This window comes from Caloenas nicobarica, chromosome 4 (assembly GCF_036013445.1).
Source record: "Caloenas nicobarica isolate bCalNic1 chromosome 4, bCalNic1.hap1, whole genome shotgun sequence".
NCBI lineage: Eukaryota > Metazoa > Chordata > Aves > Columbiformes > Columbidae > Caloenas > Caloenas nicobarica.
In genome coordinates, this window is record NC_088248.1 from 7,707,676 (window position 1) to 7,731,742 (window position 24,067).

Below are 24,067 nucleotides of genomic sequence, written 5' to 3' on the forward strand. Positions count from 1 at the left end.
TGCTGCCTGCAAACAGGGAAATTGAGCAGGTGGAAGGAGGTCTGGTTAAACGTGACTCCCAGCTCTGTCTCACAATTCTGTAGATGGATTGGAGTAACTTCAAGCAATGCAGGTTTTTGTTTGTTTGTTGGGGGGGGGGGTGCTTTTCGGGTTTTTTTGTTTTCATGGCATCAATTGTGTTTGAAGTCATCAGAGGACTTGGCTCAGAAGGGAGTTAGCAGTCTGAAAAAGAAAAGCAAACAAAAGCAGACTAAGACTTAAGACTGGAAGAGAGATTGTCGGATGAAGGAGAACTATTATAGACCTAACGTAGATATTTTTCTTTAATAGTGCATGCTATAGTTATTCAAGTCTGAGGGTGGGGGGAGTAGTTTCGACTTCTCAAAGCCAGTGCTGTATCCACCAGACAGTTGCATACTGCTACATCTGGATCTCCTGGAAGAAAGCTGCAGCTGTTGTGTTCTGTTTGTTTGTTAGGTGCTTCCTGGGCCAGCAGTTAGAGGTGTGATACAAGCCGAGCTCCAGGGCACAGCTAGAACAGGCTTTTAATAGCTTCCAGAATTAGGTTTTAGAGTAGCAATTTGGATCTCTGCTATTGAAACTTGAACCAAAGTTCTGTTGTTTTATCCCTGAGGATGTAGTGGTAATGTGAAAAGCAGTTGTAAAAAGTGGAAGTGGGCTTGTTTTGCTGTTTTCCCTAATTCTGGTTTGTAGAGAGAACTGTAATTGTGCTTCTAATGCTGCCCAGGTGTGCTTTAACACACTTGGGATAATTTCTTGCATTCCTCTGGGTACAGCAATATTCTTCACCCCCAGCTGAATTTTGGAGCTACTCTTAGTATCTGACAAGAAGTGGGTATCTATTTTTACCAGTAACTATTTTTTCAAGAAGTAGTGAGCTCCACCACTGGAATAAGGAAAGAGGAGAAATAATTACTGACTGCACAGATGTACTGGGAACAGCAAGGATGCTGTTTGAAGAGGTTTCTAAGATCACTTGTGGAGTCTGCTGAGGCTGTGGCTCTGAGATGTGTACAAATTCCTCCTCTGTTCACATCGTGCCTAGCTCTGAAGCTTGTCAGACTATACAGTCAGCCAAGAAACAGGTCATGGAAAAGTGAGTTTGTGGAAAGACCTGCATTTTTGGTGGCAGCAAGCTGGTACTTGGGGTCAACTGCCTACAAACTCACAGTGGTGGTGTTGATGGCTCCTGGGTTTGATGACAGGATGGCTGTGGTCCAGGATAACTGACTTAACACTGCAGGGAGTGAAAGGAGCTGTACCCTGCCAAGAATTTCCTCATAGTGTCCCGAGTCATTGAAATAATTCTGTTAGTATTCTCAAAATGGATAAATGTTGCAGCTTGCTCATGCAGCTTAAGGTATGAAGCATTTGTTTCTCCTCGGCTTGGATTATACCAAAACTTGTTCCAAAGGCTGCAGGTAATTAACTAACATTAGTACCCTGACATTTTTAGGTGCTGTTACTATAGTTAGTTTACAAGGTTAAAATTTCATTAGTTGTTGTCTTACTGTGCTGGTGCAAACTTCAGTAGTTCTGCGTGCTGGAAGAATGATTTTAAAGCAGAAGTGCTCTTATTTTAAGTTTAAAAACTGTGAGATTGGAGTTTTCCTTGGGGCTTTTGGAAAGAAGGCAAGAATACTTTTGATATAATTGGGAGAAATGTCATAAACATCTGTTGACAGGTATGTCGCACTGAGATGGAGACTTTTTTTTTTCCAAGCAGGTGGGCTGAGACTTAAAACAGCTAATTATAGTGATGGGATTGCACTGAAAGGCAGCTGGGGTGTGAGTTAGGAGAGGGGTTATCGCCAGTGTAGGCAGAAATAAAAGCAGGTATTGGGCAAAGAGTCAGTGAAATGGTCATAAAGCCCTTAAATTTTGTTTTAACAGTTTTGAAAATAATTCTCTGAGCAGATGGCTGCAATGTAGCTATGGAGCAGTCGTTTGGGGCATGATACCCCTTGAGGTGCAGTGGGGCAGGGTGCGCTCACCTGGCGTGTGCAGTTTTAGACATGCTCACGTAACCTGGAGGGAGGGGTTGGTGTTGAGATGATTTTTACTCTCTCTCGTGTTAAATTATGTCTGCAGAAAGGCATTGGTCTTCCTATGCATGGGTGTTTGTTGTGGGGTTTTGTTTATGGATCTGTTACTTCTCTTCAGCTGGCGCTCTGATTCAGTCCCTGCCTGTCAGGTGCCTTTTTTGAAGGAGACACCTCCCGTGCTGCCAGGAGACTTGACCTCAGCTCAGACAAAGGTATGGAGAAGACAGGAACTGCTCAAGAAAGGCTCCCCCCTGCCTCTGCTCATGAAGCAAGAAGAACTAGACAAGTTTCCACTTAAAATGGGGAATTTTTCTCCCGCGTGTTGCCTGGCTGCTTCTCTCCATACTGAACCTCAGCTGAGCTGAGGGGGGTGGCAGGCTCACAGGAGCGTGTAAGATGGTCTGTGTACCCCCAGGTCCCCCTCTTGCTCTCAGCAGCTACTGGTTTGACGTCCTTTCCCGCCCCGGTCTCGGTGTTGGGGTCTCCTCTGGCGGCGGACCAAGATGGGGACCACGGGCAGGGGGGATCCCAGCCCCCCACCTGCAAACACGGGGTCGCGGGTGCGGCCCGCGCTGGATCTTTTTCTTTTCTCGGTATCTTCCCCAGCCCGGCTGTGCCGTAAGGGAGGCCGGGGCCGAGCGCTCGTGTCCCCACACGCGTGTCCGCGCCCGCGGGACCGGGACCGGGCGGCCACGTGGCTGCCCCGCCCGCCCAGACTGGGGGCGGAGCCCGCGCCCCTGGCCCCGCCCCAAGCGCCTCGCCGTTACCCAGCACCGACACGTCAGGGCTGTTGGGTCCTGGCAGGCGAGTAGGATTGATAGATCACCCGGCGGCGGACGGTCTGCTTTTATATATGATTTTTCTCAGAAAAAAAGTCTGTGCTTTACTTGCGTCGTTTTTGCTGAGGGTCGCTCTTGAGTGTTTTCGTTTAGACCGGCTTTTTAAGAAATTATTAACTTACCCCTGTCAGGACGCGGCAGCCAATTTCCGTTTCCGCCTTCGTGTCCGGCGGCGGCGGGGAGAACCGAGCCGGGCAGGGCGCAGCCGTGCCGCGGCTCTGGGTCGGGCCGCACCGCCGCCATGGAGACGCTGTACCGCCTGCCCTTCGCCGTGCTCGAGTGCCCCAACATCAAGCTAAAGCGGCCGAGCTGGGTGCACATGCCCTCGGCCATGACGGTTTACGCGCTGGTGGTGGTGTCCTACTTCCTCATCACCGGAGGTGAGGCCGGCGGGAGACCCCGTCACGGGCTGGCTGTGCCTGTGCCCGGCGGGCTGCTGGCCCCTGCCCCGGCTGGCGGGGCCGCCGCTGCTGCTGAGCCCTTGTCCGGCTCCACATCGCCCGTAAAACACGAACCTTGGGCCTCTCCGAGCGCCCCTGCGGGGTCACACAGAATCACAGAGTGTTAGGGATTGGAAGGGACCTCGAAAGCTCATCCAGTGCAATCCCCCCGCCGGAGCAGGAACGCCCAGATGAGGTTACACAGGAAGGTGTCCAGGCGGGTTGGAATGTCTGCAGAGAAGGAGACTCCACAACCTCCCTGGGCAGCCTGGTCCAGCGCTCCCTCACCCTCACTGAGGTCAGGGCAGTTCTCGCCCGTGGCTGCTGCAGGGAAAGGTGACGCTCGCTCTTCTCCCCACAGGGATTATCTATGACGTGATCGTGGAACCTCCCAGCGTGGGGTCGATGACAGACGAACACGGGCATCAGAGGCCCGTGGCCTTCTTGGCGTACAGGTAGGTCTGGCCTGGCAAGCAGGGTGCAAACACCTAAGCACGAGTGAATAAATGTGTCTTTCTGACCTGTGCATCCACTTTTTTTTTTGAGCTCTCTGTGCAAGGCAGGATCTGTTCTACGTCAGTCCTTGGTTTTCAAATACTTTTAAAAAAATAATGAGGCAGCATTGAAATCAATGGAAATAGAAAAACTCAGTCCTTCTAAAGCTTTTAAAAATGAAAAATCTGGTAAGAAAAATGTGTTGAGCTGGCACTATTTCTCTTTCTTCCAAACTCTTGCTATTTACATTGAATTTTGCTAAATACGAAAAAAGTTCTTTAAATCTATGAGGTCTGTGACTTGCCTCATGCACTGTTTTGGTTTTGGACTAGATGTAATACATGTTTCAGACTGGCTTGGAGCGTTGCAGTATAGATGAATGAGGCTACTGCAGGGAGTTTATGGCACTTTAGGACAATTCAGTGAAAACAACGTGAAAGAGGATGAAGTTGAAGATGAAATGTGGCAGTAATGATAATCTTCATCTCTGTATTAGCACCCACAGTACCTTCATCCATGCTAACTTTATGAGATTGCTAATATTGCTAATTACAAGGATAAGAAAAAGGTTTGGTGACTGTGGGAAGCAGGAGAGTTGTGGCCCAAGTGCAACGTTCTTTCTGCATCTCTCCATCTGAGCCTTGTAAGAAGGAAGGCTGGCAGTGTGCGTCAGGGCGCTGTCAGGCAGAGTCCCCACAATCTGTGCGCAGGCTCAGCGAGCCAGTAGCAAAAAATACTGCAGAAAAGAGCTGCTTTTGCCATGTGCTGGGACCAGGAGATGTGCTTCATGCGCTGATGTAGTCCGTCGGTTGGGATTTGTACTGAGATGAGGACTCAAGCACTGCTGTGTGAACATCAGGATGTAAATGAGACTCGGAAAGCTCAGTGGCCCAGGGGTCACAGCCTTGAGTCATCTGTGAAAACAGGTGCTACTTTGGACTAGGTATTTCTGAAAACTCGTGAGCTTGTGTGGTAGCCATTAGTATACACTATTATGTATAAAACCACTAGTATGCTTGACTGGGCACCTTGCAGACTATCAGTCCCAGAGATTAATTACGTATTAAAGCCTTAATGTAATTTCATAATGTCAGTTTCCCCACCTAGTTTTTGTTAGAAAGTCAGCCATCAAAGTTCGTCATCCTGTGTATTTGTACAGCTAAAGCAGGTTAAGTAGATGGGGTTTGAAATGTAAATAATTTCTTTAAAACTAATCTTTTTCTGATTCTCTTTTCTTTCCTTACCTCCCTTTTTTTTTCCCCTTCAGAGTAAATGGGCAATATATTATGGAAGGGCTCGCGTCCAGCTTCCTCTTCACAATGGGCGGCCTAGGGTTCATAATTCTGGATCGATCCAATGCACCGAATATCCCCAAGCTAAATAGGTTTCTTCTGCTCTTTATTGGATTTGTCAGTGTACTTTTGAGCTTCTTCATGGCCAGAGTTTTCATGAGGATGAAGTTGCCGTAAGTGATTTAATATTTTTCAGGTTTTCTTCTCTTTTGTGGCTCATGTGTGCCTATGTTAAATTTAAGAGTAACAGAAAATACAATGAGGTATGCTAAAGATCTGCAGTTTGTCTATAATTTGCCTTTTTTAGCACTTTCTTGGAACAAGCTATCTCAAATGAGGTGGGATGCTTTTGGGGCCAGCTACTGTAAAATTGTGCTGTGGCTAAAAAAAGGTGGCAGTTCCTGGTATGTCGGAAGACACGATTAACAAGTCTGACTTACGATGAATTTTAAGTTGGACTGAGTATCTACTGGTCAGGCAAAAGTAATTGCAAGGTAGAGCTTTGAGGAAAAAGCAAGTGTCAAAATTCTTGAAGAAAGTCAAATGAGTTCTTTATAGTGACAGTGTACATGAGGGATCAGAAGTAGAAAAGCTGATGGCAGTGGTAATGAGCGTACAGAACCATCCAAAGCAGACCTAAAGTAAAGATGATGTCTCAGGGGTTTTTTTGTTGCTGGAAAATTGAAGCATACAATACATGCGACGGTTTAATACATCTATATTCACAGATCAACAAGTAGGAAAGATGTGGAGTTTCCAGGCTATGCGAAATCCAAATGAAGGATTTTCAATTTTTTTCTCCTTTTTATTTCTCAGGCCATCTATTTCATTTAGATTAGCTGAAACCTGATGTTTGGAGGTACTGGTAGTTAATTTCTGGAGTAGCTGCATGAGGTGTTGACTTAACAAAGAGAGTCATTCCTCTTTTCTTAAATATTTTTTTTTTACCTCTGCGGTGTAGTTAAAAATGTTGTTTTATCACACAGAAGCAGTGGGTTCCCTGGCAGCAGGTAACTGGATAGGGACCTGATCTATATTTCCTTGTTTCATTGAGTATGTCTTAACATTTCTCTTCCATAAACTCATTAAAGAAACAGGGCGTCCGAGAAATGGAAGAGAAAAAGAGACAAGAGTTGTGTTGAGTGCCAGATAATGTCAGTTTATACTGAATATCATAACACTGGTGGTTTGTGTAAAGAGTACAAATAAAGAACCTTTCGTAGGGTGTAGCCTGGGCTTCAAAAATTCCAAACAATTACCAAAGTTGGATTGAGAACAGGCTAATCTATTTTCAGTGTTCATAGAAGAAAGTCAACTGAGGAAGGCACGTGCAGTTAAGCTGGCCAGTTTGTACCTTGGACAGGATTTATTGTTTCAAATAGCCTCAATCAGCAGAGATTTGGCAGCCTGAAGTTTTTGTTTTAAGACTGTATGGCTATTGATTTTTGAGGAGGTGCTGCCTGTGTTTACTAACCTTTTTTCTAACTTAATTTTTTTCTGTAGGGGTTACTTGATGGGCTAGTACCTCTTGTGATACATGAAAGCCCAAGCTGAATTTACTCCTCTTCATGAAGTGTTTAAGAAGCAGCAGCAAGAAACAAATTCCATCGCCATCACCAACAGGAAAGAGACCTGGCCATGAGAAACAACCAGGGAAAGAGCACTTTCTCTGCAAACAAACTCTCACTACCAATGGCTGATTTGTAGTTTTGAAACAATGTTCTATCATTTCTGTTTTAAGAGTTTTTGGAAAGAGCAAGTTACCTAGCTGGGCTTTTGTTTTATATCCCAACTCAGTATGAAATAGTGAACCTATTTTCAGCTCTACCTGAAACAAGTGTTAGCCATTGCCTTGACAGTTCTTTGTTGCAGGTCTGACCCCTCTTCCCTGTGTGGGACAATTATATGTGTGAATTGGAGAAGGAACACCTGAAACATTTCTTTCCAACTTATAATTAGAAAATTAGTAACTTTGGATGCTTTACAGTCAAAATACAATGTGTCTGAAATGATTTCAAAGGCACCTTTTGCCTTGATATTAGTGGCTCTATGTGAGCAAATCCAGACGTGCACTGGGAAAGGCAAACTGTATGAATGTTCATTTCTTTTTGAGAAAGTGTATGAAAGGAGCCAAATAAAACTTATTTTCTACAAGATTATTTGAATTCTATGCAGTTTTTGAAGTTTTTTCTTGTGTGGATGACCTGTTGTACATCCAGGCTTGAGATGCCTACCATAACGTGACCACATCATTTCAGCTTTATTTTTCACTATTGGATAATGATTTTTTTTTTTTAAGTATCAGGGATAAGAAGCCTTGTATTTTCCATGAACTTGGACTGTGTCCAAATGAAATATGGTTTTCAGTAGCCAAGAAAATTTACTTCTGAAGCTGCTGATTTTTTTTTTTTGTGTGTGAGATGAGGCTCTCACTTATTTTGTCTTCGTTTTAAAAGATGGAATGTTACAATCATGTTTCATTAACGTATGGCATTCTGGGGGAAGAAAAGATGTCTCTAAATCTCCATAAATGCCCTTTTTTGTTTTGCAAGCCATTTGTGTTTGAAGCACTATTTTCCTCCATATAATAATTGTCAGTGATAAATGTTGTTTATTCCTTTAACTGTGAAGTATTACTGTTCACATATTTAATCAAATTTCTGAGCTAGCTGTTAATCATCTGCCCTTGGGATATGTCACGTCCACTCCCTCATTCTTACATACTATGTGACCTTGGCATTTGCTGGTCTTACATGTTTGTCATTAAGATTTAATGTAACTTAAGCTGTTTTATGAGGCTTGTAACTGCGAAGTTTCCAGTCTTTTCCAAGCAGTTTCCTTTTGGTCACTCTGGTTTTGGTAAGACACATGCTTACCTTCAAGAGGGAGTATTAATATTATGTAAGTAAATAACTGGATACATAAATCAACTTTTTAATACATCTGAGAGGGAAGTCAAACCAGAAAGTCACTTCACTGAGTATAATCGAGATCCCTCCAGCTCAGTGCTTGTCCCACTGCGGTTCAGCTTCAGCCTACGAGTTTGCAGCTGAAGCTAAACGTGTGTACTCTTAGATGGTGGTTTTAATGTCTGTGGTCTGTGAGATGCATTTGATTACAATTACATGCTAGATGACATAGCTTGGAACAAATAAAGTGGATTTTTAATTGCGAGACAGAAGATAGTTTTGGGAGAATAAGACTAAGATGATTGTCTGCAACAAAGTTAAATAATCCCTTGTGATTCTTCAGTCACAGGCTGCAAACTAGATCTTGTATGATCCTCTGCCAAAGCACAAAGCGCAGAGAGAACCAGGAAAACAAATACAGAGCAGAAGACAGACCACCCAGAAACTAGGAGCGTGCTAGGTAGGAGGATGTCAGAAAGCACAACTGGAGATTGGTTCATTTTGGATGTGGATTGGAGGCTTCTTGGTCACCCAAGGTAAAATTTCTGCTGAGTACTGTCAGATGAACTGCAAAGAAGAGGTATTGTTGTGTCTTATAGGAATCCCATTTTCAATTACAGAACAGCTGGTATTTTCTGTAAATGTCTGGTATTCTTTATAGGTAACAGCAGGTGGCCTCTACTGTGGGAGTTTAGGATAGTCATAGGAATATTTCAGTGACTGAAAGAAAACTTCCTCTAACTAGTGACAATATACATCTGTGTTTGATGCTCATATCTTCTAGGGTGAACTGAACTAGATTGTGGAGTGGGAAATTAAAAGCAAAATTGAAGCACTGTGATAAAGGTAAAGCAAAGCTTATAGGAACACATCTTTCCATGATTAAAAACAGAAGTTTGGCCTATTTCCAAATGCAACAAAAAGATGCTGAAGTGTAGAGGCCTTGGTTTTCTGTTGCTGGAGAAAATACTGAATCTATGGCATTTCTGCAGGCTTCAGTATAATCTCTGAGTGATGGCGCCAAGCTAATATGGTCAGGAAGAGATATTTAACCTGTGTAGCTTTTGAAAATTAGTGTGTGTGTGTGTGTGTGTATATATGTATATATATATATATATGAAGCCTTAGCAATCCATGCTGTTATTATTATGCTTAATTGAATTAAGCTGAAAAACACCTATAGGAAAAAAAAGACCAGACATTCTGGTTTCTTTTTTTTTTACCCCCAATACTTTTTCCAGACTTCTGCAAATTGTTGAATAGTAACACAGAATCATTTAGTTTGGAAGAGACCCACAAGATCATTGAGTCCAACCATAAACCTAGCACTGCCAATTCTACCAGTAAACCACATCCCTAAGTGCCACATCTATACATTTTTTAAAATACCTCCAGAGATGGTAACTCAACCACTTCCCTGGGCAGCCTGTTCCAATGCTTAATAACCCTTTTGGTGAGGAAATCCTAAATTATCTTTTTATTCCTGAGTTCTAGCCAAAACTATCTGTTCAAGCCAGGCCAGCCTTCTTCCTTGCTGGCTCATCTTTTGGCACATGGGGACGGCTTGCTTCTGTGCCTTGAGGATTTCTACTGACTGCCCTCCTTACTTCTCCAAGAATCAAGACATGTTTGGAAGTTCTGTGCCGTTGAAACAATTTTTGGAGGAAGGGAGACATTTCAGCCATTTTGAGGAGATACTGATAAATACTCTCGCTGGTAAAGATAAGCATCACATTTTTTGTAAGTCCAAATACCAGCTTTTTAAAGATGTGAAATTTTTAACTAAAGCCTATAATATTTTTTACAGGTAAGTTTATTTACTGATATGAAGTAGTCCACACTGATGCCTGATATAAAACTGACACCTTCCTTAGACTGATGCAGAATATTTTTAAGCACAGTCATTGGACTTTCTTACTAATTTACAGAATTCTGATTTTAAATATATTCTGCTTAATGGAATTTTGCTTAGGAGGCTGAAAGTGCTTTAGTTAACTGCTTGCAAAGCTGGTTACTTGTTCAGAAAATACTGCTTGATATGGTGGCTATAGTTACCTGTTTTCCAGTTCCAGTTGTGTATTTTATATGCATGAACGTGTTCTTAATATATGAATTAGGAAGCAGTAGATATTAGACTTCCTAAGAGTTACAGTCTTAGAAACTGAGAATCCTAAATTTCTTCTGCTGTTCCCAATACAGGGAGCCAATATGGGTATGGGAAAGACAGGAATTTTCATTTATGTTCTTGACACGTGGAAATGCTACATACGATGGAAATGGTTTTCCTGCAACATAGCAATGTCTGTGACAACGTCATCAGTATTACATGTTTGTGAATGTGATAATTGTATTTTTCCTTCGTTGTTATGGTTTTCCTCACAAAAAGGGTTGCAGCAATAGCTCTGGCCTATTTTTAGAGTTTCTCATTGCTGCTTCTCAACTTTGCAGTTACTTTAGGATGTTTTTCTTGCAGAACGTGGTTAAAGAGAGTTGAAACCATTACAAGAAAGGAATTGGAGCAATTGTAAGAATCTCAGAAGGAGAACATTTTGTAACGCTCTGCAGTCACGTTGAGGCCTCTCAGCTATACTGATGGTTGGAGAAATCTGGATTTCAGTAACAGTAAGAAAATACAACTAATGCATCGAACTCTACTTAAAGTACTGTTTCATGGGAAGCAGCTACTAGAAAAAATGAGAGTTTCTAGGTGATTTGATTTCTCTGGTAAGAATGAATTATGTTGGTGTCCTTTTTGTTTGACATGGATACCCATCAGCTAAGAACCAGACTGAGAACATGAGCTCGTTTTAGAGCAACAGCTGTGGCACTATAATGGGAGTCAAGCATGTCTGACTTGCACCGTGTTTTAATTGGTGATAGAGATGTGAGGCACTGCATTCTCATATCTAGTGGCTTGAATCTATAGGGCAACTTGCTGGGCTCCTGTTTAATGATATCAGTTTAGTTGCTAATGTTTTTCGGGTAGAAGAAGGAGTTTCGCTTCATCACGTAACCACCTCATATGGGTTCTATAAATGTCAAAGCTCTTAGAGTGTTCTACCTGCAGGCTGGAAGAAATAATATTTAGCTGTGAGTAAATAAGATCAATATGGTATCATCCACTGCCTTATGCGTGCAATAGGCTGATATTTGTAATATTCTCCTTTTTTTTCGTTTGTATCAGTTTTCACCACAACGATCAATGTTGATGTGGGGACTGGTATTCTTCTGTCATCGGTGGTAATTGTACACTCTTAGCTGGAAACAGGGAAAGAAAAATTTTGGAAGGACTCAGCCTGGTTGGGTTATTCTAGAGTAAACCATGAATGTTTAACTTTTTCTATGTTACTTAGTAGACAGGCTGAAACAATTTCAGAACCTTTAGCTATTCCTGACAGCTCCTGGATGACAGGTAATATGTTCGCTATATTAAGCCTTCCAGTACCTCATCTGTCTTTAAATGTGAATGGAGAGTGTGAGTGATGGGGAATAATAAAAAAATGAGCTCAACTTCAGTCTGAAGAAAAAGTTTTGGGGGGTTAGGGGAAGCATTTTAAGTACCTGGAAGAAAATAGTAAAAAGATGAGTAGCCAACTTGGATTTTTAAAGAATAAGTTATTTGAAGAAAAAGCCATACATGACGGTTATGGGCCCCGTGGGTAAAAGAAAAGCAGATGTTTAGGCTGTAGCTTTTGATACTGTCTTGAATGTTTTGGAAACTTGGCTTGGCCGAAACAACTATAAACTGGATGCCAAAGTACTTCGAAAACGATTTTCAGAGAGCGTTTACTGATTAGTTGATATACCTTTATCAAAGTGGAAAGATATTTTATTTTTGAGATCTGTCCTGTGGTTAGTTTTGTTCAACAGCTAGTGACCTGGATCGAGTAGGGAGTACTTACTAATTTAGCAGAAATCGTAAACCTCAGAAACTGCTGGGAGAGCAGAATTAGGACGCATAGTGGTCTTAACAGATTAGAAAGAGTACCCCCCCCAAAAGTAGGCTGGTTTATTCTTTCTAGGAAGAAGTGCAAAATACTAATGCTATTCAAGCAAAATAACTGACAAGATGTGGATTCCTCAGAGCAAGTCCTTGGGTTCTGCTGGACCACAAGCTGAAGAAGACTGTTTGCCTTTTGTGCAGCAATACAACATCAAACTGAGATATTTGCAAACATTTTAACTACAAAGTATGTGAGGCATAAAAGTAGGTGCAGAAGGAAATGAAGTAATTTTTTTACTGTGTCAGTAGTAGATAGAGCTCAAATAGCAGCAAGGAAGAGTTGGGATAGTACTAGAAATGTATTTTTGAGCTACTGGACTTGACGGTCTATGGCAGTGAAGGAATTTCTGCTGTGTGCAGCTTTAAGAACAGGCTTGGCAAATGCCTGTTAAAATCTGCAGATGCATACGGCCTTGTTTTGGGGTGAGTGACTGGCTTCTTGAGGTGCCTTCCAGCAGCTGCCCATCTTTGTTATTCCATGGATAAGAACAAAACTTTTGACCTTTCATACACTGAAGCTCTCTGTCTTTAAAAACAGTTATGGAAAGGTCTTCGAAATTAACTAAATCCGTCCTTTGAAAACATCTCTGTGGTGCAGTTGTAGGACAGAATCCTGCTGGCCTTGGTTCAGTCTGAAAAAATCAAGTGGTTGCATGACCTAGACGTGACAGCAGAAAGTATCTCCATTAACTGCCTACTGCCAGGACAGAAAATGAATTAGCTATCGAGGTAACAAAAATAGAAATGTATAGAAGAATGTTTAAGGCCTTTTTCTTTCCTAATTTCCGTGTTAGTCTTTCACTAAAATGTGTTACAGTTGGGTGTCTGCCATATTAGAACAGGGTGATGAGTGGGTGGAGGCAACCTGTGACATTTCTAGGGAGTATTTTGCTGATGGAGCTTTACCCGCGTCTCTGCCTTCGCTGAGCTGGAGCAGCAGTAAGACACCAATACACTTATCAATTACATGGGCTTCTCCAGGTCTCTCCTTTCAGGAACTGTTTCACTGACCCGTGGAATTTAATTTCCTTGGTGTTTTACCCAAGCGTCTGACTCTCTCTGCAATAGCTGGTTGTTACACCAGCTCTGAACTACTGTGTTTCATCTCCTTTTGCTGGCCTGCTGCTGGCCTGAGCTCTTTTCCAGGGATTTCTGCTCTTGTCTTTCAGCAGCTGCCATGCCTTGTTTCTTTGCTGTCATTCTAGACTTCTGAGTTTCGGGACATCGCTGCTGGTTTTGATTGCTCCCTTCTCACCGCTGTGGTATTTCTGGATTCAAAGGGTATTAATATTATTTATCAGTCACCTCAGCTCTTCCTTATTCTTCTTCCTCTGGTACTTTCTCTTTTATCATGCCAAAATCCATCACTCAGCCCCACCAGCCACTTGGTGATCCATCAGCCTTGCTCCTCTTGGCTGTCCTACCTCTGCTCCTCTGCTCTGACTACAGGTCCTTTAATTTTCCTTGTTGACCACTGTCTGAGCTACTTCACCCTGCACTGACTCCACACTTCATTACCTCCCGCTCTCCATGGCAAAACTCAACCTCCTGGCTTCTCTCATCCTTTCAGCCCCTCTCAACCTCTGGTTGTTCCTTTGACTGTTCCAGTTTTCTCTTAGCTGTCTCATATCTTTGTCTTTATTGTTCTACACTCTGCACCATCTGTTGTGCTGCTGCCTGCATGATTCATCCTGAAAACAATAAAAATCCTGCTGTATCCCCAAGCACTGCACTAGGGAGCCAACGAAGGCATTCCCGTATCCAAAATCTGCATCAACAGCAGTCAAGCCAAGATCCTCCTGGAATTCAGGTACATAACTTTTATTTAAATCAATAGAAGTTAACTGCCAAATACATCTGAGAATCCTGCCAAAGCTTCATCACAGCTCTAAGGAGGCAATTGTTTCCTGGGGCTGGATTTAAAAACACCTCTGTAGGGATAACCTGAAAGTTCCTAAGTTTCTTAGCAAGTAAGTCTATTTTTTTTTCTGCACATACAATTACTGAGTGTTTTATGAGCATAGACAACATATGGTATGTACACAATGGAACAAACTAAGAAAAATCTGTCACAAATACCAAAATTCATATGCACAGTAGACAAGGCAATAAATATGAAAGCTCATAAAACCAGGGAAATGGAATGTTCCATCAGACCTTTTTTAAAGGTACGCAAGGCACACAATGCTTAAACCACTGCTACTTAACAAAGTTATTAAGAAACTAGATTTAAATTGTCCTTTGGTTTCATAGCCTAAGCAGGAATAATTTTAGATTGTATGAGGAAATTGTTTCCCTCTAATATTTTAAAAAGCAGTAGAAACACATAATGACCTTAAATATTTTCTTGTCTCATCTGACACCTGGATAAACCAAATCAAATGGAGACAGACTGGTGCAAAAGGGGAATCAGGCTTGTAATATTTTGGATGTATCTAAGAGTTGTGTTCAACTGCAGCTTGTTTACTAGACTGTGACTGAACAAGCCTCATTTTATCTACTTGGGATAGTCTGTACAAAGTGTCGCCTTTGCACAGCTACATCTGGAAAAATAAATAAATGTCTTTTATTTAAACATTGTCAATGATATCCAAAGCTGGCTAGAGAAATCATTTCTACCATTAGTAGTGACAGCATCGTTATTAGCTGCTATTCTTCATCTTTTTCAGCCTTGACACCTTTTAATTTTACTTATCTGCAGTTTCAATCATCTGTCAAGCCCTTGGTTTGCCGCTGGATGGCAGTCCCTGCAATGCTATTCGCTCTGGGAAGAAAAGTCTGGTTTTAAAACTGTGATACTGAAATCAAATTCTGCTTTGTACATGAATATGAAGTATTACAGTGGTGAGTATATTTGGATCCATTTTTCTGGTTGCTAAAGTATAAGCATGTGAAAGATTTTTGTGTAGATTTCTTACATTTACATTCATTTTCCAATTGAAACTTCAGGGCTGAAAAGTGTAACAACTTGCACTTCTGTGGCACTATCCAGACAAAAATTTTAGAGCACTTTATACAGGCTAGGTCAGTTAAGAAGTCAGTATGTTTGTGTGTGTGTATGTATATATACATATATTTATATGCTGAATTTATACACAGCTCATAAAAGGGAAAATAATCTGGAGTATTACAAAGTTGTATGAAGTAACTCAGAATCACAGTGTTTATGTAAATAAGTAAAAAAAAAAGCCTCAGTCATTTGATTGAACACATAGTGTATGGATTATGGTGGGGAAGGAATTAAATGGCTAAAAGGAACTGACTGTTTAAATGGTTTAAATACAGCAAGTGTAGGGATAAGAAGTACTTAGTATTGAAATTATGACTGATGTCCATAAATTAGAATTTAAAGTCAAAACATAGATTGCAGAGGTAGACAAAACCTTGGGGACTTCACGAGGATTTCTGTGTGTATGGTTATAAAGTAGGCTGAGTTTACAACCATGAGGTTTTAGAAAAGTTCCCACCGAAACCTGGAGCTCTCCCTGCTCGCGTCTGTCTTGAAGCATAATGTGAGAAAGTGTTGATAGAGCTCCCATAAAATACTGCAATCTATAAGATACATTTACCCAAGTTAGTAGAGATTTCACCCTAGTGTATCTTAAGGTAATGAGAGTTTCTTGTTTCGCTTGGATAGACATTTAAATGACAGCTTATTACAAATAAAACCTGTAGATGTCTCTTCAACAGTGAAAGGGAGATAAATGAAAATAGGAGGAAGAATGTGCGGCCATGCCTGTAGAAAAGATCCCTTTCAACACCTTTTACAGATGCCTGCATCTGGGCATTTCAGAGCATTGATGTCTGTCACACAGATGGCTGTTCTTATACCCCTTTTACAGATGGGATGTTCAGACAGTAAAGTGACTAGCTTGAATTTATGTAGTAGCTTAATAGCAGAGCGAGAAATAAAATGTAGATCTAGTTGTCAGTTTTGCATCCTACCAACAATGTTAGGCACGGCAACAGCAAGCTAGAGTTTTTACAATTATTTTTTTAACTCTAGATATTTTCAGAGTAACAATGACTTTTTAAATGCTTTTGTCAAAGGGTACTTTCTATAGAAAAAAAAAGTGCAACAGCATGTTACGGAAACTTTAAGCGCAGTGCTTCCCCTCTTGCTTACAAGTTTGTTGGCAAGCTCTGTCTCTTCTGTTTCCTGAGATATAGACTGTTGCACTGCAAGATCATTCCTCGTGTCTCCTTCACCCTCCTTTACATCTCATCTATTATTCAAACAGTTACTCCCAGCTCTCTCCAATTAGTCCATCATGCTGAACTTCCACCCCTGATACATTTTCAAAGGAGCCCTGTCATATTTCCCCTTCTGTGAGCCCTTTTCCCTGTGCCCTATAAACATCTGCTGAAATATCCCATTATTCTTTTCCAGGCACACCTTCCTTTAAAACTGCCTCCAATCCTGTGGTGCCTCCAAAACGAGAGGACCGGAGTTCAGAGACCAGCCCGGTGGTGCCGCTTCATCTCCTCCTGCTGTTTGCAGCACCTGCTGCGTCTGGCCCAAGTGTACTTTGGAGGCTCCTTGGGGCAAGGGCAGCCTCTGTTTCCACCACACCTTGTCCATGTAAAGGACTCCTTGGCACCTTGTTTACACGCATAGTAGGTTTTGCATTAATTAAATTCCATCGCGAGAAACCCTGCCGCCAAATTCCTGACCAACCGTACTGTTTATCTCCATCAGATTGAGGTTTCAAATTACTTTCTCAAGCTCTCTTTGCAAGTCTTCCACAGTTTCTCACTGTGTCCAACTTTCCTTTCCTTTCCCTCCACCCCCCCAGCTTTCTGCTGGCAGGGAAGTGCCGCTGCCCTCATTAGCATGGCCCAGTTCTTTGCATTTCCAAGGCTTTTATTTGTCCAGCCACTTTCTCCCTGTTTATCCTGAGCTTTTCTCTGTCTGGGAGCGTTCCCCCACACACCCTCTGCTCCTAGCCAATCCTTTCCCATGCTGATGCAATTTGTTTTTTGCTCTGCTGCCTGTCCCAACATAACCTCGTTCGCTGTCCCCACACAGTCACATCCCGTCCCTCAGGAAGAGAGGGAGTTTTCTCCTCAGCTGGACGGTCTTGGTTGGGCAGACTGCTGTAGTAACACATAAACCATAGGTAGATAATCTGGGAGGCAAAGCACGTTACTTTTTATTGTGCTTTGTGCTGACACCATAGGCAGAGGCAAGTTCTGCATAGACCAAAGCAAACGGCCACATGGCAATGAAGTTACAGCAGCTCCAGAGCAGCTGGACATATGCTTATCCTTTCTGAGTCCCTCTCCCATCAGAAATGGTGGCGACAAGGAAAAATTGCAGGAATGTAATGATTTAGTACTTAACTGCAAGGGAGGCAGGATGTTCAGTTATTGTTGATGACTCTTTCACTTCCTAGGCTGAGGAAAATATTCCTAAAGATAAAATGTCCTGCAGGGTCAGAAAGCCTGGTCATTCGTTAAGGATTAATTTGGAGTGAAGCCCAAAGTTTTGTTCCTGACTGAGATACAAGCTTCTTTATGGTGTGAACGTACATGATTCCAGAGTTTTGGTTTGGCCCAGTGTACAGACAACCACGGCACCGCTGTGGCTGGCATCCAGAAATACAGCATGTTTGCCCAAGGTTTGGAGATGTCCTTTAAGGTTTCCCTGTTGTATGGGAAGTGTCTAGAGACTTCTCCAGTGCACACAGTGGAACCACATTTATGCTCTGAAATTCAGGTGGTGATCTATGAATTGCTGTGTTGCCTGAATAAATCCAGAACAAATTATATCTGCCTCAAAGCTCTCCTGTATTCTTTTAGGTTCATTTATGAAGTGGAATTGCCCATTGATTAAGTATTAGTGGATGAAAGGAGGTTGCTGTAACTCATGCCTGCTTAGCCACAATGTAACATGGTTGTAAAACATTTTATTAAAGGCTTTTCTTAGCTGAGACTCTCTTGCCCTGTGCATATTTACCTGTCTTGTAGTGAGGGCTTGGAAGAAACTTATTATAGGCAACTTTGTGCTATGTCTGCATCCTTTGGTCCTCAGGAGCAGACTGTGAGTTCACATACAAGCTTTAAAGCAGCTCTGTGCTAATTACCCTCCACGTAACCTCTGACACTAGTGGCCTTCAATGATTCCCATTTCAGATCTGCATTTTCTTGTTGATTACAGAGTCTACTTTCTGAAATTACTGTTATTAAAAATATAAGGTCCTTGCTTGTTCTGTGGGAATGCTTAGAGGAGCAAAGTCACATTGGGTTTCGTTGCGTTGGCTGCACACACCCACGGACGCATGGCTGAGGTGACGCGGGGTTGGGTAGGGAGGGAAGAGGAGTCTGGTGATGAGAGAGCTCTTTCTCCGGAGCTTCTGCCCACTCCAACCTGAAGTCTCAAGTGGACTTGCCTACGCAGTGGAATTGAAACTTTTTGGTTGCTGCCAGGAGGTTGTTTCTGACACAATTCAGGGAGTCTCTTGCACCATACATTTGACATATTTTCTTACCACCTTGAGAAATATCTGCTGAGTTTAATTCTTACCTGGTTTTGCAGTTTGGGAGGATCTCTCCTTTGCCAATTTGCTTCTGGAGACTCATTGCTCCACATTTTACTTAGATACATTGCCCACTAGGAACCTGTGGAGAAATTCCCTGGTGGGAATTGCTTCTGGGTAGACTGTTGGTATTTATGTCTGTGAAAGTTGGATGTTTTGTACTCTGTGAACACAGACCTCTTTTAAAGCCAGACACTCTGAGAAATATAATCACTCTACGCTTCTTTGATGACTACAAGGATACATGGTTTTGACTTTTCTTATTAATGCAGTACATTTTTTGCTGATGAAAGGAAAGACATGGGAAGTTTACTATCTTGATCCAAGATCTTTCATATGATTACAATTCACCCTTAGTAAAACCCAAGAGTGACCAGCAGGATAGCAGAGGATGTGGGTTATTTTGAATATCAGCTTCTGTATATACCATTTGTGTGACTGTTGATATTGTAGGTGCAAAGGGTTAATCTAGTCCTAAAAGGATTACACATCCGCAGGAAGGCAGATGATACTCAACCTAATTACTGAAATATTTAGTTAGCCAGTTCAGCCACTAAAACATATTTTTCTCCCAAGTCCAAACATACAATATAGGACAGAAGCAGAACTACAGCTTGATGAGCAAACAAGTCTGCTGACTGTCTGAATCTGTCTTATCTGCCTTAACTTAGAGAGAACAAGGGAGAATGTTGAAAGCCCAGGAGAAGGCCAGGAGGAGACAAAGATATTTTCCTCTTCCTCCTTAAAAAGAAAGTTGTTTTCAGCAAGGCAACTCAATAACTGGAGGTGACACTTGAAGAGAAGTGCACCCTGTGTTGCTGTGGAAGATGCAAAAGACTCTCAGGAGGAGTTAGGCTACCGAGATGGAGTCCTGCGCTCGTGTTTCAGATGCGTGGAGGAGCAGTGATGGGTATGTCTCACAGGGTGCTGAGATGAATGAGGTTATCCACACTCCACCAGACAGGGCCAGGCAGAGGTGCTAGCTGGAGTGCTGGAGGCAGCACAGATGCACTGACTTGGTTCCATAGAGATATAAAGCTTGTTTGGTATTAGTTTAGGAGCTAGTGTTCACTGTACAGTGCTGCTTCAAGGCTTGAAAACAAACCATATGGTGATAAACAGTTCTTTGTTAGACATTGCCTGTATCTTTCATTTGTAAGTGAAGCGGCTGAGGTTGAGAATTTCCTTTTGACAAACTGGATGTGAGGTAGTAGGAAGGTGGAGTTCTGACAAGGGCATGTATGGACTGTGGGGGGGTCTTGGAAAGATATGCCATAAGGTCTTGAGGACCCTGACAGGGAAAGGAAGGAAAAAGGAAGGAAAAAGGAAGGAAAAAGGAAGGAGAAAGGAAGGGAGTCATTGCTGGAGTCTGGAGAATGTTTTCAGGACAGACGTAGTACCTCTGTATAAAAAGTCCTCCCAGCCAGAGCAGTAGGAAGCAAACTTGAGGTCTAATACCACAACATGCTGATTGTTCACAGAATTACCTCTGTCAGCGTTGTAATAATTTTCTTCTAGTTTTTTTATGAGCTTCATTTTGTTGTTAACTCCTTGCCCTGTTTTAAGCTTTGCAAGAGAAGTCAGATTCTTATGCAGATTCCCATTGATACCAATAAAAATCAGCTGTGCATGTCAGTGAAATCCTGACCAAATGTGAGTTTTCCCTGCCACAGCATTCATTTTGGGTTTTACACGAGAAACTCATTCTTTCCTTCTTTTATTTTACAAAAAGGTGAGGTATGTTCAGTTGCTTGCAGTTAGTAGCATGACAGCAATAAGCCATTTAAAGAAGGACAGGGGCTTTGCAGATGAGCTCAGGAAACTCTTGCTGCTCCTAAGGGACTCGGCAGCAGCGACTGTGAGAAGCTGCTGGGAGCCCTGGCAGAGCAGGTGGGGTGAAGAAATGTGGAGTTGGACATGGAGGGATAAACAGGAGGGAGGGAGGAAAAGCAGTTGTGTCCTGGGATTTGTAGGTGGTGACAAGAAAACTATATTTGTTGTGACAGTAGATCATGAGCTAGTGGGATATCTGTCATCCTTCAGCTCTGTGGAAAATACTATCGGGGCTTCAAAGTCACATTGTCTCTTCAAAATGAAATGATCAAATAGCATGTTTCAGGGAGGATCACTGTCTACCTTAATCCCATGCATGATCTTTGCCTTTTGCTCTTGGTTCGTCAATTCTCTCAGCTGTTTTGTGCACACTTATCAGACACCCAAGAGCCAGGCCAGCATTTCTCATCGTTATCAAGGATGGTACTTTGAGCTCCAGAGAAGTCACATACATGGGTAACAGGCTTGCCATTTGTACAATATATTAGCTACTGTTTTCCAAAGCCTGAAAATCAGTGGAGCTTTATAACCCTGTTGTAAATAGGGAACGACAGACTTTTAACTAATGGAGACAGCACCTGCAAAGAAATCCGCATTATGAAACCAGGAGCACGTTCCTTTATCACAGGACACTGTTGGGAAATGCATTAACTGTTAACCACCAGTTAGCTGTCAGGTCAGGCGGACAAACCAAGGGTTCAGTGTAAAGGTCTGTTACCTCTCGCAGCATCCCGCGGTGTGACAGCTCAGCTGGGAAGCTCACGTAAGTCAGCGAGGTCTTGTCAGTGCGCTTCTCCTGCTGCCGTCTGTTTTCTAATGGTGTAGGAAAGAGCATGTTCTGGTGTCTGGAGATTCTAGAATGGTCAGCAGCTACTCTCAGGAGTACTTAATCAAAGTATAAACTCCCAGTCTATGCATCCATATTAAAAAAAGCGCTATGAAATATAATGTGTAGGGAAGATAGAAGTTGGTTGTCTTTCGAGTGTCCACTGGCTTTGTGAAAATGGACTAATTCCTCAAAGAAGGGCTGAATAAGAAAGGAGGCTAATGGTTAAATGTAAAGAATGTTGCTTGGGAGAAGTATTAGCAACTCATTGAGATACCTGAAATGCAAAGTAAGTCTGGTTTGCTTCCTAGTAAATTGTGTGCAAAAAGCCTTCAAAATTTGTGTTGACTTGAGTATAATTAAATTTTTGGAGGGAAAGCAAAGTGTAGAGATGTGTGCTAGAAGGAATCCAAGTCTTGTCCACTGAGATTTCCAGAATTGCCAAAATCTGGAGGTAATGTAAGAGACCACAGTCTGAAATAGTGGCAAGATAGCGGGATTTCTAGTCATACCAGATAAAACTCTACTTTAGGCAAATGGTAAAAGTAAAGTTTCGGAAAATATTTGAGCCAATCTGCCAGTGTGCAGCTCTTTTTTAGTTTAACTCTGCATTTTTCTGAACCCTCAGCAAGTTCGTTCAAATCAACCAACAAAGATCTAAACTGTGAAAAGGAGTGATTAATCTTCTGCCAGCTAAGCTTCCCAACCTGGTTCTCCATGGCATCAGATGAGTGCCTGTGCTGGCTGAGAGAAAGGGTGGGAAGATGCAGCCAGTGGTCAGAGGAGATGGAATTGTCCTTTTGAGCAGCAACTACCTATTCAGTAAGGCATAGTTTTACAGTTTGTCAAAGCTAAAATTAACTCAAACACTTAAGCAAAGAGGAAACTCAAAGTAATGTATTTTTTAGCTAGATGATAGGAACTCCATTGATTTTTTTTTTTTTTTTTTTTTTTTTTTTTCCCCCCGAGAACTGTGTTCACCCCTATGAGCCATTGCATGTAAAAAGGAACACAAAGTTTAATATTCCAGATTGGGATAGTCACAAAAAATTTAAATAGAAACTAAAACCTTTTGGAAGTGAAATGAGTGGGATATAGAAACATGAATTCAGTTGCACATCAGAAGTCAGGAGAAAGGGTATAAATCTATTGTTTTGCTTTTAGATAAGCTGGAAGATTTCAAATAAATAAAAAAGACCAGAGTCTTATTAACAAATGGCAGCAACTGTCCAGCTTCCACCGAGTCTTTTCATTCTGTAAACCAGGCCGTCACACACTGGCAGTCAGCACTTTGGTTCCAGTTTGATCTTGCTGTTTGCACACAGGTAGAACTCTCAGGGCATTTAGGTGGAGACCTTCGAGATGAGAATGACAAAATAATTCAGACATCTTCCCATCTGTCATGTCGTTCCTTCTCTGGATATCTTTTGGGGGTGAGGTATGTGTGCGGGGGTGATGTACGATGGCATAGTGGGTAAAGAATTGCTTTTTCTTGTTAAATGTATGTGATGGATTCCACAAGTCACTTGATTCTTCTGTCTTTGCCAGGCAAAATGCCTCAGAAGTTCACTAAGTATTTTGCCTGAATAAGGACTGGAGAAAGGGGCCTGGAATTTGAATTCGTTCCCTGGGTCACCTGTGGATCAGTCACCTGGAGGCTTAAATGGTGAGTCCCTTCATGGCCCCACGTGCATCCAGTGCAATTTCAGAAAAATCTAGCACCATCCCAGCCCAACGAGGACCCAGCTTTGAATTGCTGCTATTTGTACTGAGGTAAGCCATGATCCTTTCCTGTTTCTGCTGGGAAGTTCAGCAGGTGTATCACGAAAGGTTATTGGTGTAACCCGACCGGCAGCCATCGTGGGATAAAACCAGGCAATTTCAAATAGAGGGACAAAAGGTCAGAGCACTGCAAACCCAATACTGCCGCCAGCATCTTGGGTTACAAGGTTACGGTACAGGGGAAGGAAGGGGATGAAGCATAGCCTAGTAGACACTCAGTCAGCTCTCAAAAATAGAAAGTGACGTGGATCCTAATGGGAGAAACATGAAGCTACTGTATAGTACATATTCACCTGCCGTTATCACTTACATATGCTGAGGGGGAGGGCAGCTGGTTCCAGACTCCTCTCTAAAGTGGAGAGATATTTTTAAATAAAGTTAATGCATTAAATTTAAATTACTTTGGCAGCAGGAGAGACTCTGGAACCTGAATCTTGGAAATGCTTCACTTTGGATAATAGTATTTTGTGGTCTCTCAGGTTGAATCAATGTTGTTCCATTCAGGTAAAACTGCATATAGAAATGATAAATCTCTCTTTCTGATACAGTCTTAAACCATTTGAACATCCTTTGGGTTAAACTACTGCATGTTTCCTTTTCATTTGCTGTGTGCCAGAAAGCAGGTCTTGAGGGATTATCCTCAATCTATATTCTTTGCTTCTTAGGAAAACTCTAAGCGGAACATAGTTCATTGCAAGTGAAACCCCTTTGGTGCCATCTTTGGTTCATGGGTATCTCCTCTACTGCATCATCTACAAAATTCTATATAACACAACAGCTTGTGTAGCATTGTCTGATACAAGCATAGGTGAAAGATTCTAGCTGTGAGGTTTACACTGCTATTGCAAATTCTATTGCAGATAAATAACGCAGGCATAGATAGTAAAGCAGCAGTAATAAGGTTAGCTGGAAAGCCTCACTTTATGTTTGACAAGTGAATAGAAGATGCCAAAGTGAGGCAGTTGGCCAAAAGAGTCTGTCAACTGTTAGATGGTGTAAGCCGGAGTCCTGTGAGTCTCCAGCTCTGCTTCTGAGTCAGCACA

At 42.2% G+C, this 24,067-nt stretch overlaps 1 protein-coding gene across 1 annotated transcript; it reads left to right on the forward strand.

The window, feature by feature from the left end:
- Positions 1 to 3,067: 3,067 nt before the first annotated feature.
- Positions 3,068 to 7,291, forward strand: OSTC (oligosaccharyltransferase complex non-catalytic subunit). The gene is made up of 4 exons (XM_065634254.1): positions 3,068 to 3,285; positions 3,707 to 3,800; positions 5,108 to 5,305; positions 6,636 to 7,291. The coding sequence occupies exons 1-4, from the start codon at positions 3,147 to 3,149 to the stop codon at positions 6,652 to 6,654; spliced, it is 450 nt and encodes a 149-aa protein (XP_065490326.1). The 5' UTR covers positions 3,068 to 3,146; the 3' UTR covers positions 6,655 to 7,291.
- Positions 7,292 to 24,067: the final 16,776 nt, after the last annotated feature.

Bases quoted from the DNA above. Each gene is read 5' to 3' on its own strand.
- OSTC (XM_065634254.1), top strand. From the start codon at position 3,147: ATGGAGACGCTGTACCGCCTGCCCTTCGCCGTGCTCGAGTGCCCCAAC. The intron at 3,286-3,706 runs GTGAGGCCGGCG...TTCTCCCCACAG, and splicing joins CTACTTCCTCATCACCGGAG to GGATTATCTATGACGTGATC. The intron at 3,801-5,107 runs GTAGGTCTGGCC...TTTCCCCTTCAG, and splicing joins GTGGCCTTCTTGGCGTACAG to AGTAAATGGGCAATATATTA.